Below are 15866 nucleotides of genomic sequence, written 5' to 3'. Positions count from 1 at the left end.
ACTAACGTTGCATCCCCTTCCCCCATCAGGGAAACACGCCCAGCAGCAATTGCCAAACCCCACCCAAGCCCCAGTGCCCTACTCTGGAGGCTGCGGCACAGAGACCTAGCTCTCACACAGCCCTGCATGGATTAGCCACCAAATCCACAGGCTCATCTGTACCTCTGGTTTTTCAAGCCTTGTCCCTCCCCAATGCTTCAGTGAGCCACCCCCAGGCAGCTCCTAAGGACCAAGCAATCACTTGCCCACTGCTTCTGTCCCACTCTTTGGGAAGAAGTCAAAAGATACTCTAACAAGCATCTGAGCTGTGCCTACTGTAAATAAATTATATATTCTTACAGAGTGGATGTAGCCCTAATCTACAGCACCAGAGGAGGAAGAAGGAATATGCAAAAACTTTCTTAGTTTCTGCAGCAAAATCTGTAATTTATCCTTTTCCAAGCTGAGCAAATTAATTTTTCCCTCAATGGTCTTGAGCACTGTCTCAACCCTTTTGATTCAAATATTTCCTAAAAAGCTGGGAAGAACAAAAGCAAAATCAGAAACAGAATATTTCCAGAGTTATCCTAATACAAAGCATGGAAAAAATATTTCTTCATTTCTTTCAAATCCAGTATGTTAGATCCCTTTTTACACATTGATGTTGTGCCAGCTGAGCATAATTCACGAATTCCTCACTCTAAAGTAAAGGCAAAAGCCCTCCAGTTGTCTTTGGGAGCAAGTGACCTCCAGCTATTTGATCTCAGAACCACTCCTGTGCCTCACTGTTCTGGACACTCCTCCACAGGACTCATCTGAAGGAGTTGGGTCGGGACAGCCAATGTCACCTGAAGGGAGCACGGTGCTCCCTCGTGGTGGAGCACGGAGCTGTGGAGCTGCTGTACTGCAATGCAGGGCAATATCCCTCTGACACACTGCAGTGGGCAGTCACACACATGTCTGAGGAGCCCTGCCTCTACCCACTACAACCTTCACCCACCCAGCTTTGCAGTGTCTCATCTCCAGGAAACAGCAACTCAGAGCTGGGAGATGTTTCCAGACAAAACGAAAAAGATGGACAATAAAATCTTGACTTGCATTATTAAGAAATAGTATATTTTGTATTATTTTTCTTTTCCCTGCCATTGTACGTTGCAATGTTGTATAAGTAACGGCTTTTTAGTAACCTGGACTCCAGATGTACTGAAATTATTGTGAAATGCTTAAATTAACATTTTTCCATGTGGTAATCATTCACATCAGAAAAAAATACAGACACAATGAGTATTTCCCATGCAAAAATATAACATAGCAAACATAATTTCCAAGTTTAGAAAGAAAGAAACAATATATGTATTAAATATAAATATATTTTACAGTCAAAATGTTTTGTCACAAAGGTTAAATAATTCCCCTGCAGTTCACAATTTCAAGCATCCCAAAGTACCTCTAGTTTCCCTTACCCTTATTGGGCTCCTAAGCTCTTCTCCTTTCTCCTGTCAAACATTTGCAGCCTGGCTTTCCTGGGCAACTACACCTCACAGAGCATGTGATAATGTAGAGATGTAATGCCCAACTTCTCTCCTCCAGGGCTCAATTCCAAGCTTCATTAAGGTTTGACAAATAAATTAGAGTGCTTTGCCACTGCACAAAATAATCTTCACTTCTAAGGCAAGCCCTAGCAATTCAATTGCTTTTGCTGAAATATATATATATGACACTTTGAATGCATCCACACTCAAAGCCTTGGAACAACTAACCCAGTTCCACCTCACACCATGCTCAGTGATCTACAGATCTCTGTTCAGTCATCTCAGTCTTTCCAAATTCTTTCATACCCTTCCCCAGTAGGGCTTCTCTGCTAGAAAAGGCTGGGTTATAAAATAACCAAAATAGTAAAAAAAAAAATTAAAAATAACCTTTGGACCTGATGGGAGGTCCCACTGCACTTCCCACGTGCTGATTTTTCTGTGTCCTCGACAGTTCAGCAGCTGCTTCTGCTGCACCAACACCCCCAGCACTTAAACTTGGAAGGAAATCCCTTCCCTTGCTCTTCTGGCCCTTTCTCACTGGCTCCAAGGAACATGCCAGGCAAACTCCCCTTTGCTTTTCTGTTTTCAGCCTCCTCTAGCCTTGGATTTTCTTTCAAGAGGGGTCAGTAAGCAAACCCCTCTGTAGCTCCCCCTGCTATGTACCTTCTACAGAAATCCTCACATTCTCCTTGAGAACATCCTAACAAATTGCTCCCTTCCAGCTTTTCTTTGATTTGGCCCAGATGTTGACAACCATATTTTTCCTTTCCCACAGGCTTCCACTGCACCTCCATCTGTCTGAGTCAGATCCAGCACAAGAGGCCAGTCACCCTCTTGCAGAGCAATATGGTTATTAAATGCCTTCATCTCAGCTAAGGGAGTGTATTTCAAAAAACTGTAAGGAAGCCAGAAACAAATAATTCACTGAAGTAATCTTATTCTTTTCACCCATAATTCAAGTTAATTCATCTTAAGCCTGCTATCTTCATCTAAAAAAAGTTCTATAGTTAAATCTCATGCTAAATGCTAAGTCCAAGTAGCTGGACTCGGTCCAAAAGAAGGGGTTCCAAGAGCTCAAACCACTTAGAAAAGGTGTCCATGGCCACCACAACTGCAGTATGGCCACAAAGACAAGCTCATTGCTGCTCCCAGTGTTTCTTTTCCCAGGGCTCAACAGCTCTTCAACCTGCCAGGTGACGAGGGTTGTCTCTGTTCCCTACCCCATCATCAGCATTCAGCAGCTTTGGCAGAAAAGCTTGTGTTTGTGGAGCACAGGCAGTGAGGATCATGCCCTGTTATCTCCACCCACTCCTCCTGCAGTGGCCCCTCACTGTCTCTGCAGGGCTGCAGCCTTCCGCAGCAGTCAGGAAAAACGAAGGACTTCCCTGGTAGAAAGCAAAATGATATCTAGTTTCTAGCCAGTTTGTCAGACAGATTCCCAAACAACCAGGCCTTCAAATACCTGACAGCTTTCCTTAAAAAGGATTTCCAGAGAGGAAGCTCTGACAAGTAAAGCAGTGCAGCCTAGCTCCATCTCTGAAAGTCGCCTCCCGGCCAGCTATCACACATAAGTTACCAAAGAACAGCAGATATTCTCTTTTTAATTTTGGCACTTATGCCAGACCCATATTCTATAGCAATCAGAATTTCCATTTACAATCTGATCAGCTGGATGCTCCTGGTTTAAAGAGCTAAAGTGCATGCATTTGTACTTCAACAATGATACAGCCTCCAGATGTGTTTCTAAAAAACAAGCAGGTAAGCTATCACAAGCAAAAAACAACCAATCATAGTAGAGGCAAATATAATTTAGCAAGTTGTGCTAAAGCACATATCTATCATCACAAAATAAGCACAAATGAAGCATGAACATTTGAAACAGCAACAGCTGAAAGTGCTACCAAAATGAAACATATGAACAAGGTTTAAGACCCCTCTACTGCTAAAAACAAGTATTCAGTTGTATGGAAGACCTCAGCATTACAGTCTTTCTCTGAGAAAGAAGAAGAAAGAAAGAAGGCTCTAATTACAATAACGAAAAGTAACAATACAGAACATCTAGATTAAGATTTCAAAAACTATCCAAATAATCTAGGAACTCAAGGTTCATCTTCAAAAATGAGTCAAATGCTTCAGAAAATCTCATTGCAGAGATGATGGCGAGAACTATTCAGGGAGCACCAAGCACTGTGGCAGCAAGGACAGACCACACACTGCTGGGTCCAGCACCAGCCTTTGATCTGAGTGAACCGCACTGAGGGCCAGGTGGTGTGGCAAGCAGAGCCACAACGTGCTGAACCATGCCATGACCTGAGCACCTTGGGCTCAGCACTCCCAGCAATAAACCAGGACATCACACCATGAGCAAGACAGGGCAGGGACACCCAGCAAAAGTCAAAGTTCTCCTCTGCCCAGCAGTGGTGGCACTTCAGTGGCAATCCTGCTCTCCAGCATTGCTGATGTTCACTTAGCTACTCATTTACTATACTGTGTTGTCTTCTGCCCTTCCTTGTCTTCTTCTATTTGAACCACACAGATGGAATAACCTTTTCTTCCTCTTATATTCTGGCCCATGAAGGTAAAAAGTACTTACCGAGACTGCAAACACTTATGAGTCCAAGCTATCAAAGCTTTGTTTAACTGTGGGCAAGATCCTTCTGTCAGCCCATTTTCAAACTCAACGCTGGAGGCTGCACCTGCTTGACAAAACCTCTGCCAGCTAAATGAAGACTTGCCAAAATAATTTCTCAAGAGCAAGGAAAAGACACACAGGTCTGATATTGATCAACATGCTTCAGAAGCTCAAAAAAGCCCACTGATGCATTGTAAACAGCAGCAAATTATGACCTGTGCTCCTTTTAAATAGCAGAATGAAAGCGTTTATTTCAGCAAGCCAATTTGGTACCAGTTTTTTCCAGGCTGTGTGGCCCCATCTGCCTATTCCAGTTCAGTTTAGCTTTGACTGATCCCAGTTACATAACTGTACCCTTAAGCTCATAAATCGCAAGGTCAGTATCAGGTTAAACTCTTGCTGTGTAAGGCAATATAGGCAAATCCCGAACAGTCCCATTGCCACAGCTATTTTTCTGTGTATCTGATGCAATTCCCAGCTCAAAGCTCGGCAGGAGATTTCCTTCTTGCATACCTCTTCAATTTTTTTCCTTCTTCCATTTCTCTCACAGGTTATTTTTACTTTTATAATGCAAGGTGACAAAAATGAAAGTTAGAAAAGCTAAATTGACAGCAATGCTTCTGTACCATCATTTTATGACAGGCATTGAACCGAAGGCAGCACATCATATGGCCTGTCAGGAGCAACACTGAACTACCATGAAATGGTAGGAAAAGTTAACCACGTTCTGCCAAATGTTCAATATTTTTAAATGTAAACAACCCACAAAAACAGACAAAGCTCAATGTCAGAGCAAGTCTGTCCTAACAACACGCTGTCCTAAAGGTGTAGGCCCTTCTTAGCCCTGGGCTCCCTGGTGCTGGAAGAAGCAGGCTGGCTTGGTTAAATGAGGTGGCAGGAAACCAACCTGGCAAGTAGTTACTCAAAGTTCCCTGCCAAATCCCTGCTGAAGTTCTGCTAGGGCACTGTCTATCTGCCTCTGCAAAACACTTGAATTTCAGAAAGGTTTGGTTGGCGTTTGTTTTGAATTTTACTGATATCTTTAAAAAGCTACCCTGGCTTTCTTTGCAATTGTGAGACACCAGGAGAGCAGCAGTAAGAGTAAGGATATGCCTCACAGAGTAGAAACACACCAACAGCTTTGGAGAATGATTGAATGAAAGAAATTACTCTTCCTACAAGCCTGCTTCCAATGCTGGTGCTGGAGAGCATCATAATTTCTGCAACTCAGCAACTTTTGTCCCATCAAAGGTATGTTGCAGCACAAGGGAGAACAGCAGTTTTCATTCTACTGTGGAAAGAAATGATACGTGAGAGTCACTGAATCACAGAAAATATTAGGTCAGAAGGGACCTCTGCAGGTCATCTGGTCCAATCTTCTACTCAAAGCTGGGTCTCATCTTCAAAATTTGATTGAATCCTTTGGGCCTTGACCTGTCAAGGGCTGAAAATTTCCAACAACAGAGATTCCACAGCCTCTCTGGGGAACCCATCTCAATAGTTAACCACTCCTGCTGTGAATGCTTTTTAACTTAGATCTACTCAGAATTCCTCTTGCTGCAATTTGTGACTGTCATTGTGCAACTGACAATCTCCAGCTGCACCTTCTCCTTAGTCCCCATGTAGGTAGTAAAAGTGGATTTTCATTCTCCCTTCATTCTTCTCCAGGCTGAAACAAACCTCATCCTTCTCTCATGCACTAAGCACTCTCATCCTTTAACTGTCCTGATGGACCTCCAGTCCATTTGCTCCAGTTTGTCAACATCACCCTTGCACAAAGGAGTCCAGATAGGGCCTCACAAGGGTGAAGTCCCTTCCCTTGACCTGCCTGTTACCTTTCTGCTCATGCAGTATGCAGGTATCCTGCTCTCCACATTACACACCTTCCACAGCTCACTCAATGAGTTAGGCTAACTTGTTTTCCTCTGGTCCACGTGAGGTGGTATAATTTATCTGAATTTGGGCTAAAAAACAGGCAAGAGGCTCTGTTACACAATTTACTCCAAGAAAGAAAAGTATGTTTATCTGTTACATTCACTCTGCCTCTGTTCAGGAGAGGTTTATGAAACAGAAAGGTTCCATCTGAGCCTTGGCAGAGCAAGGGAATCATATGTGCTCATACCTCAAGAAGAGAAAAGCACTGAGAAGCATTTTGGACAGTGTGCCAGAGACTTAAAATATGTAAATTTGCCAATGTAAATCTTACTAACTATTATGCTAAAAAGTTTCTTTAAAACCCTCCATGTATGTTGGCTGCCAACTACATTGAATTCCTTTAGTGAATACAGAATTAAGGCCCTTTATCTCTGAAATATGTAAAACTTCTAATTGTGTCTATTTCAGTAATTGGCTGCCTCATTCTCCTGGCTTCCTGTGGTTTGGTACCCATTCCCTGGCAGAGCCCACTCTGTAGCATTTTTGAGTCCACTGCCCCCTTCTAGAGACCTACAAGACATGTCCCTGTGGTGTGCTGGAACAAAAGCTGTCACTGGATGCAGACACAAACACATGCTTGAGAAACATGTAGTGAAGCAATGAGCAAGAGGCACGCCATATTTTGTCAGCAGGAATGTTATGAAAGAGCCACAAGAAAACTCAACCATATTTTTCTACTTTATGATAGAGTAGATAGGGTCTTACTTTGGAGCATAAAAATGTAATTTATCCCAATCTCTCTTTCCCCACCACCCCTTTCAAATAGTAGTCTGCACTGTCATCAAATTAAATTAACAGTTAAGTAGAGCTGATTTCCAACCAGGACATTATGAGGATTTAACCTTCCTATACACACATACACTTACAAAAGGAATTGTGGTGATGAGATTGAGAGCAAAATATTACCCAGAATCCTTTTAAGACTGAAGACAGGGGAAAGAGAAAAGGGACTGATTATGGTTTGAGAAGGATAAGTATGGAATACAAACAATCAAAATAACAATATTTGAGAAGTGACAGCAGATGTGTCAATTCACATTCTTTAGCTTCAAATTCTCCCATTTCACATAATTGTTAGCTGGCCCCAGAGCCTCATAGCACTGTATAAAGACACAATTGCACATCTTCTAAAAACAGAAGATGGTGAGATCTCTTAAACAGCTTGCCCAAAGACCCTATTGTGCCAAAATTTTTATGGGTTTATTCAATAAATTAAAAGGAATACCTCCTATGGGAAGCAAAAGACATAATAGAACTGAAAACATTTCCTGTAGGAGGAGTATTTTTAAATTTTTACAGAGAGAGGCAAATGAAAACTGAACACAGCACAGCCAACTGGTTTCTCACCACATTAGTCTCAGTAGGGTGCTACTCAACTGAAATTACCCTTCAGAGAAGAAATGGAAAAGTTAGTGCTCACAAACGATCTTGCCATATTACAACAGTGGCAGAAAACAAAGGGATAAAGTAAATAAAACCTGAAAATAGAAATGGAAATTTTGTATGTCTTCCTCTTGCAAAATCAGTTGTATGTGCTCAGCGGAGGTACATGTAGTTCCATCACTGAAAATCAAGTCCAGGCTAATTCCAAGGTAATGCAAAAGAAATCTTAATTGCACTAAAAAAAATTAAAACTAAATCCTTCCTTTGTAAGCAAGATCTGCAACATACTTTGCTGAAAACCAGTTTGTCTGATTATGAGAAAAGTACTTTTCATTTGACTTGGCCAATCCAAGTAGTAGGCAACAGCTACAGTAAAGCTACAGTAAAGCAGTTTTTTTTTTTTTCTTTTTCAGTATGAATTTCATGTGATGAAAGGAACAAGACACAGTATCTTCCTTTTTTAATTTTTGGCAGGGAGGATAAAGCAAGCTATGCATAACAAAGTGTATTAGAAACGGATAAAAGACAAGCCCAACTTGAAAAGGTCCAAGTGTGTGGAACAAAACTCAGAACCTAACAGGAAAGGAAGGGAAAAGCAAGTTCCCAGCAGCCACAAGGAGAGTTTCTGCATTGGACTGACTGCTCATGTGCCTCCTCACTAAGTGCAGTGCTCAAAAATCTCTTTCTGACCTTACACACTCAGAGTCCTCATGGGTAAATAGTGTAAGTCAGAAGGTCTTTTCTTTGAGAGGATACAGATGAGATGAAGTAGGAAGATCCAGAAAAGACAGTTCTGGTTTCATAACTGGGGATGCTGATGCAAGCTGTTCCCATGGCCAGGACTGTGAAGATGATGACCCAGGGATGACAGCTTGAGGGTGTGAAACTGATGCTTGGTTTTATGAGCCAGAGACACAGTACCTAACCTACTTAGGTCCAAAAACACAAACATGTGGTACCCAACATCTGGTTCCAGTACAACAATGTGGCAAGCATCAGGCACTGGAAGCTCATCAAATCCTTCAAAAACACTCTCAACTCTCCCGGGGATTTAATAATTCTTAGCTGACAACCGGAGTGGAAAAAACATGTAACTTGAAATAGCCAGTCTGTACACATCTAGGAAAAACTAAAACTCAACCAGAAAGGCTCCACATACATTTCCATTGACATGTATTATTGTTACAGGATAAGAAAAGATTTTTAAAAATACAAATTATTTTGAACAAGCGCAGCTTAAAAATTTGTACACAATAATTGATATAAAAGTTTTAAAGTGAGGTGAAGAAAGTAAATTCCTAGGACTGAATGGTAACTAAAGGCTTTGCTTCCCTCCTGATACTCTGGTTTGATTAGTAGTGACCAGCCAAAAGGAAGGCACACATTTGAGTACTCTGTTGAAGTCTGAAAGCTCAGTACCTTCCAAAACTGGCCAATGAGTTGCAAAGTCAAATGAAGTCTGAACCTTGCTCTGAACCCCCTTATTGCTCTCCTTACAGTTTCTACAAGTTGAATGGAATATTTGGCCTCTTCTCCCACAATCCAGACACCTGGTCCAATTAGCAACCAGTTAAACCCAGGATGCACAAAAGTTGCATTTTAAAATGTTAGCTTAATTCCAGTGGTGCTTATGCTCCCAAATACTCTGCCACATAGCCAGAGAATTAAATATGAGTAGTGTTATATCATGTTTAAGGAGACCAAGACAGGATTGCCATTATAATTTTGATTTTTAGTACCTTTTTTAATTAAGATTTTAACTCTACAGCTCTGACACTAATACACTGAAGTTACTACTAGGCCATCATGACTGTTGAGCCCTACTTGCTCAGAACCCCCTGCTGGTTTCAATTATGACATTTACATCTGGAAGGAAAAAACAAATCCCCCAAACAGGCTTAATACCTGTACAGCCTTAATACTTGTACAGCCAGAACACTGCAGAAGAGACTTCTGAAATGTTCTTCTCCTGCAAGCTGTCACAGCCGCAGTTCTTTTCATGCAATAGAGTCTGCAAAACTAAATGTGCTTCAACTCCACCATTCAACTCCAAGTCAAGACAGCAGTCTGGGTCATTAATATTTTAGAGGTTACTCAAAATTACTTTTCAGTCTCATTTCTATTATTTTCACAAGTTCCTTTCCCATTACTTAAGCAATGCACACTTGAAAAATTCTGTCTGCCCTAGCCACCAACCCCCCCCCATGTTCTCATCCGATGTCTTCAGACGTAATTTAGTCGAGAATGGGAAGAGTCCACTTGCCAAAATCAGAAATACTGAATATATTTAGTTACTTTTAACTGCATTCCTGTCATGAGAGACCCACAACATTCCAGCCCACCAAATTTTGTAATTATAGAACACTTACAGCATTGAATGGAATGGACTCAGACTGAGACTAATCTGTATGTCCAGTGATTTGGAACATCTTAGGAAAGAAAATAAAGCAGAACAGTGCTTTATATATATATTCTCTCCAGAGCAGAGCAGTTCACTGGTAAATACCAGCACATACAGTTTTTAGTTTATGGAAAAAAAAATCAAAATCTTCCAAAGAACAGTTCCCACACATCTCATCAAGAAGAGCCCTCAAAGGAAAAAGTTATAGATTTAAACATGCTAGACTCCCATTCTGCTTCCAGGACAGTTAATCAGAGCTCTGCAAGGGAATAGGTTCCAACATGTCTTCTATCCATACAGCAAAATCTCTGGGTTAGGTATCAAGGTGCTTAAGGGTAACAGACACTATGTTCACTATTGATGTCCACTTGAACCACCACTGACACAGCTTGAGGCCATTTCCTCTTGTCCTATCACTGGATTCCTGAGAGAAGAGAGGACCCCCACTGGCTACAAGGAAAGAGAGCATCTACACTGCCTTCCCAATGAATTTAAACTCTTAAAGTATCAAGCCAGTGAATTTACCAAAGCTGACCTCCCACGGCAGCTGTGTAGCTAAAACCTGTGCTGTGAACATTCACTACTTCTGATGGCCATGCTCTAAAATAATTCAGCTAAACCAGGAGTTGTTCTGGTAGTGCAGATTAGCTTCTCCAACACCCTTGCAGCTCATCACAGCTTGGCCAGCCAGCAGTGCAGGAGACACTTGAACAAATCCTGGCTTCTCCCCCAAAACCTGGTGAGGAACCAGGGCAACTTTCCCTCCTATGCCATGGAAAACTCCTCCTGTAGTGCTCAACAGAAAGCTGGGCTAGCAAGTGGATCACAGGGTAGGTCAGGAGGAGGAGGAGGTGTGGAAGGGCTGAGCCACCCACCGGCAGCAACCCGATTTCATTGAGAAGCAAATTGCAAACTCAGGATGCTGCCCCCTGCCTCCCAGGGGCCAGGCATGCTGGTGGGAAGGCTGCAGATGTTATTATGCTACCATTACTTTAAAATCAGCTCTACCCCCAGAAAAGCATATTGGTTGGAGATGGTAATGTTTAACTAGTTAGTAACACACAGATTATGACAGAAAAATAATCAGACCATATAAATTTATCAAATAGATTACTTGGATACATTCCCATGATTTGCCACAGTTTTTATCTACTTGCTGTGGCTTTCCATTACCATTTTTAAAACAAAAAATAAGCACTAGAATTAACACAATTTGTGACTTCACACAGATCTATTAATCTTGAGCTATTCTGGACCCAGCAAATATATTTCAGTCAGTCAGTGTAAACACTTGCATCCTTAACTTTTGCAGGTGTACTCAGGTATGTTAGCATAAATGTATGACGAATTTTGGCAGAATCAAGGCATTAGGTATTTCTAGGTATTTTTACCATCTTATCCATGATATTTAGCTTACTTAGAGACTTACCTGAGCATATGAAACACTCAATGAAACCATAATAGACTTAATTTTGCAAGTGAAAGTGAATTTTCATTAAGGAAAACTGCATAAAAGGACAGCTCAGATCAGATGGGAATTAAAGATGAATGCTTTTTTTCCCTTATTAAAAAATGATTGCCCCTTGGCTTTGTCCTGCTGAAACCACTGTCAAGTTGCTGATTTCTATAGACCCTGGAACAGGTTTTTTATTTAAGCAGATTATATACATAAGCAGAAAATAGAAAGGTGAAAGAATGCTTGTCAGAGAAGTAAAGTTCTGCCAAAAAATAATCTTTATAGCTGTAAAAATGTTCTTGTGAGGAAAACAACATGTCAATAAAGAACTGACAGGTCACTCAGCAGTGAGAGAGATGATGCTTCACATTCAAAAATCTGTGGACCTAAGAACACAGGGCAAACACATTTAGGTGTGACCCGCTGCTGAAACTGGAAATCTCCTGTGCATACAGGCATTCCATTAAAAATTATTTATGAATGGTGGCACGAACTTAGCAGCATGAACTTAGCAGCAACCTTTCTCTCCCTAAGCCAGTAGACAGACTTGCCATTTAAAATGCAGAAGTCAAAGCATTACAATGAAAAAAAGGTAAAACAAGCAATCCATTTTATTCTCCTGGAATCATAACAGTGACACTGTGGCCTCATATACAGAAATCTCAGATCAGTGGGGCATGCCTGCTTTAAAACGTGACTAGAGCTGGGCCAGGTGCCCTACCCCTGCAGCCCCAAGGGCAGCTGTCCCAGGGCAGGATTCATCCAGTGCAGGCTGCAAACCCCACCTTCAACGTGTCCCTGTGGATGCCACCACGCTGATCCAGCCTGGGACAGGTACAGGAGGTCTGGCCCAGAAGTTAAAATTTTGAAGGGGTTCTGAAGGGAACTTCCATAGCATTTTTACTTCTCTTTACACCTTTAAAGATTAAGGTAGCAGGGGAGAAAATAATTACCACATTTATCTCCTAGTGCATAACCCTGTTGGTTCCACAGCGGCTGTAAAACAATATTTCCTAAAAAGGGCAATTATCCTGAAGGTGTTGGAATTAAGGTAAAAAAACTGATTTTGCATTTATTTTATTCCCAACTTAAAGGATGGGAATTTTTAAGTACTACAACCAAAACTTTCAATGTTCATTTTCATTAGGCAGTTGTGTTTTACAGCTGAGTAAAATCATTATTGTGATGTATTTAATTTCCTAAGTTGAACAGATATGGAACTACAGATTTTCTACAGAGAATACAGTAATCTGAATAATGGGACCTTTTAAAGTTATAATATTATAAACAGTTACTTCCTTTTCACCCAATAAAATGTGGGTTTTTCCACCTCCTCAAGCACACTTGCTTTACCACAGCCAGGATAAAGCTGCAGAGACAAAAAAATCCTTCACTTACAAAAAATTAACCTTTTCAAATAAACACTAAATAGGAAGCAAACAACTAAATCCTTTATTAATAATGCTATTTTATAATGAGACCAGACTGAGTGCCCCTAAAATAATAGGAAGGATAAGACAAAAAATTATGTATGAGCAATTTCTTCTAAAATATAGGTTAATATAATTTGTACACGTCTTTGCTGAACAACTAAGTTCATATTTGTATAATGTCTTGAAAATAGCAACTCTAAAACTAGTGAGTATCAGGTTAAATGATGACTGACATAAAATGCTACCAATTCACAACGACCCCACTGCAGGAGGCCAGCACACCCTGCTCCTGACATCACAGCCTCACCACCGTGACTGCTGGGACAATGAAATCCCTCCCAAAAAAAAGCGTTGACTATTTAAAAATGCTAGACACACAACAAATTAAGAAAGAACCCAGTACTTTGCAATATGTAGTCTGAAGATGTGCTGTGTGTTTTGGCGACACAAAGATCTGAAAAATGCCCCAAGTGTCCACCACCATAGATTCAGGGAAAAAAGGAATATCTGATTAGACTTACATATCAGAAGCCATCCTGTGAGTCTTGGACCCAGTAAGGAAACTCTGCACAGAAACCCTATTTATGTTATACTTTTTGATAGACCTTATAAAATCTTACGTGGATAAGCAACAAATTTATCCTTAATTAGTGTGATCACCTATTATCTCACTGTCTACTGGAGGTTTTTATCCTTAATTAGTGTGGTCACCTACTTTACCACCCTTCACTGATGCTACAAATCCCACAAAGTTCTTTGGCACCGTCAATTTTTTACTATCTTAAAACTCAAGCATCAGGATGAAATATTGCTTAGAGTAACTTCTGATTACAAGACTTCATAAAAATCCATATTTTAAAACTGCTAAGATTCTTCACCACCTCTTTCAACATTACCCAGCATCATGCCGGAAGCTGCCACCCACATGTTGACACTCCATCCCAACTGGCAGACACTAACAACTTTTATAGTCCAAGCAGACAGGGAGATATGGGAGCTCAGGGTAAGATGCAGCCTTTGCCCCTGCAAACTGCATTTTGTAATCTTGTGCTATGATGATGCCCAGTTTGGCTTTGATCTGGTATTGCTGTGTAAGGTAACCATATTACAAGGACGTCCACATCCCACCGCAACAATGTTTTATTGATGCACCTAATTATTACCAACTTATTATAAAAGTTCATCTGAAATGGAAATGGAAATGCTGTTTTCTGACTCCAATTCTCCAGAAGGCACTACTAAACAGTTAAGGAAACCTCATCACCATGAACAGGATGGAGAATTTCTCAAAACAAATTTCTTCTTCTGCTGCTACAAAGGGCTCAGCATAACCAACTCGATGAGCAATTGCTACCAGGAAACAATGCCACATTTTTTGAAAACATTCATCCACATGGTATGGTATCTGCAACCCAACATCGATGACATCCAAGCTAAATGAATAAATATTTGCATTGCAAAGTTGGATTTGTCTTGGAATACAATTGCTTTTCATGTGGTAATGACACATGTGCGTTTTCAAATAAATCACAACTCACTGGGTGTACACATTAAAAATAATTTGTCCATCTTGAAAGAAGCCATCACATGCTCCACTTTAAGAGGTGTGAAACTGGGAGGGGAAGGTTTTGCGAGCCTGGGACAAATACACATGGAAACCCGTCGAGGGAACCTCAAATATCCGACCCTCCAGCGCCGCAGATGCCAGCTCCCGGCACCAACACCCACGGCGGCCTCGAGGGCCCCGCCGCACGGGGCGGACCCGCGCGGGGTCCCGCTGCGCCGCGCCCCCAGCGCCGGGCGGGCGCTGCTGGAGCCCCACGGGGCAGCCCCGCCGGGCCGGGCGGGCGGCGGCGGCGGCGAAACACCGGGATGGGGGCGAGGGTGGCGCGGCGGGTGCCCGTCCCCCGGGGGCGGGCGTGCCTACCTCGGATTTCCACACGACGTAGGCGGCGGGGCGAGGCTCGGGCGGCGAGGGTTGCCCCTTCCTTTGCTGCAGCCAGCGCCGGGGCGAGGAGAAGATGCTGTTGGCGGGGCTGGCGGTGCCGCTCAGCGCCAGGGCCGAGGGGGTGCGCGCCAGGAAGGGCAGCTCGCAGCCGGGACTGCGCTTCCCGCGGAGGCTCTCCTCGTCAAAGAGAGCACTACCCGGCGGAGACCGCTCCAGTGGGGTGCAGGGGGTGGAGAAGGAGGTGCCGTGGGGCGGCGGGGCACCCCGAGGACCGCGGCGCTCCCCCGAGGGACTGCCGGCGGCCCGCGCCCGCGGCGCCCGCCCCGCGCCCTCGCCGTCCTCCCGGCCGCCGCCGATGATGGCGGGGTCGAGGCTGCGCGTCTGGCGGAGCCTCCGCTTGGAGAGGCTCTTGGCGGCGGCGGGGGCGGCGGCGGCCGGGGAGGAGCAGGAGAAGACGCTGCTCAGCAGGCTCTGCGCCGACATAGCGGCTGGCGCTGCCCCGGGCACGGCGGGGCGGCCGGGGGTCCTGCCTGGGCTCTCGCTGCCTCTTGTCTCCAGCCCCCGCCAGGGCGGCGCGGAGCGGCCCTCGGGGCGTCCCCCACGGCCGGGCTCAGCCCCCGGCAGCGCGGCCCGACGGCGGCACCGCGGGGCTCATGGCGGCGTCCGGCGCTGGGGCTGCTCCGGGGCTGCCGCCGGCGCGGTCACTTTGCTGGGAGGGAGAGGGAGGGAAAAAAAAAAAAAAAGTTACGAGAGAAAAGGGGAGGGAAAACAGCAGCAGCGGAGCTTTTATCTGGGCTCGCCGCAGGCTGCCAGAGTCACTCCCCCCTCGGCCGCGATGCGCAGGGGAGTCGCGGGCCGCCCCACACAGACACAGCCGGTCGGGTCCAGCGGTAGCGGGGCCCGCCTGCCTCCCCTCACGGGGCGGGAAGAGCCGCTCCCGGTGTCGCCTGCACCTCGCTGTCGCCGCGGGACGCCCACGTCGGGGGCGCGGGGGAGGCAGCCCCGCCGGCTGCGCGGGCACCGGCGCCGCGTGTCCCGAGCGCTGCAGCCCTGGGACGGTGCAGTTGCGCCTTGGGGAGGGATCGAGCAGCGGCGGACAGCTGTTCTCCGGAACGATCGTTCCCGAGGTTGTAGCCAAGCCTCGGTGTGACCCTTCTGAGCCCTGCG

General features: G+C 44.1%; 1 protein-coding gene across 1 annotated transcript in view; it reads right to left on the bottom strand.

Annotated features, from left to right (window-relative positions):
• The window catches only part of ARHGAP6 (Rho GTPase activating protein 6), a 309222-nt gene extending 293685 nt beyond the window's left edge, over window positions 1–15537 (bottom strand). Inside the window, exon 1 of the mRNA XM_084226573.1 lies at window positions 14679–15537. Coding sequence (XP_084082699.1) covers window positions 14679–15182 — 504 coding nt within the window. The 5' untranslated portion in view covers window positions 15183–15537. The remainder of the gene's footprint in view (window positions 1–14678) is intronic.
• Between the last annotated feature and the right edge of the window lie 329 nt (window positions 15538–15866).

This window comes from Fringilla coelebs, assembly GCF_963513975.1.
Source record: "Fringilla coelebs genome assembly, chromosome: 2".
In the NCBI taxonomy this organism is placed as follows: Eukaryota; Metazoa; Chordata; class Aves; order Passeriformes; family Fringillidae; genus Fringilla; species Fringilla coelebs.
The sequence above is the reverse complement of the archived record's forward strand: the minus strand, read 5'-3'. Positions and strand labels throughout refer to the sequence as shown.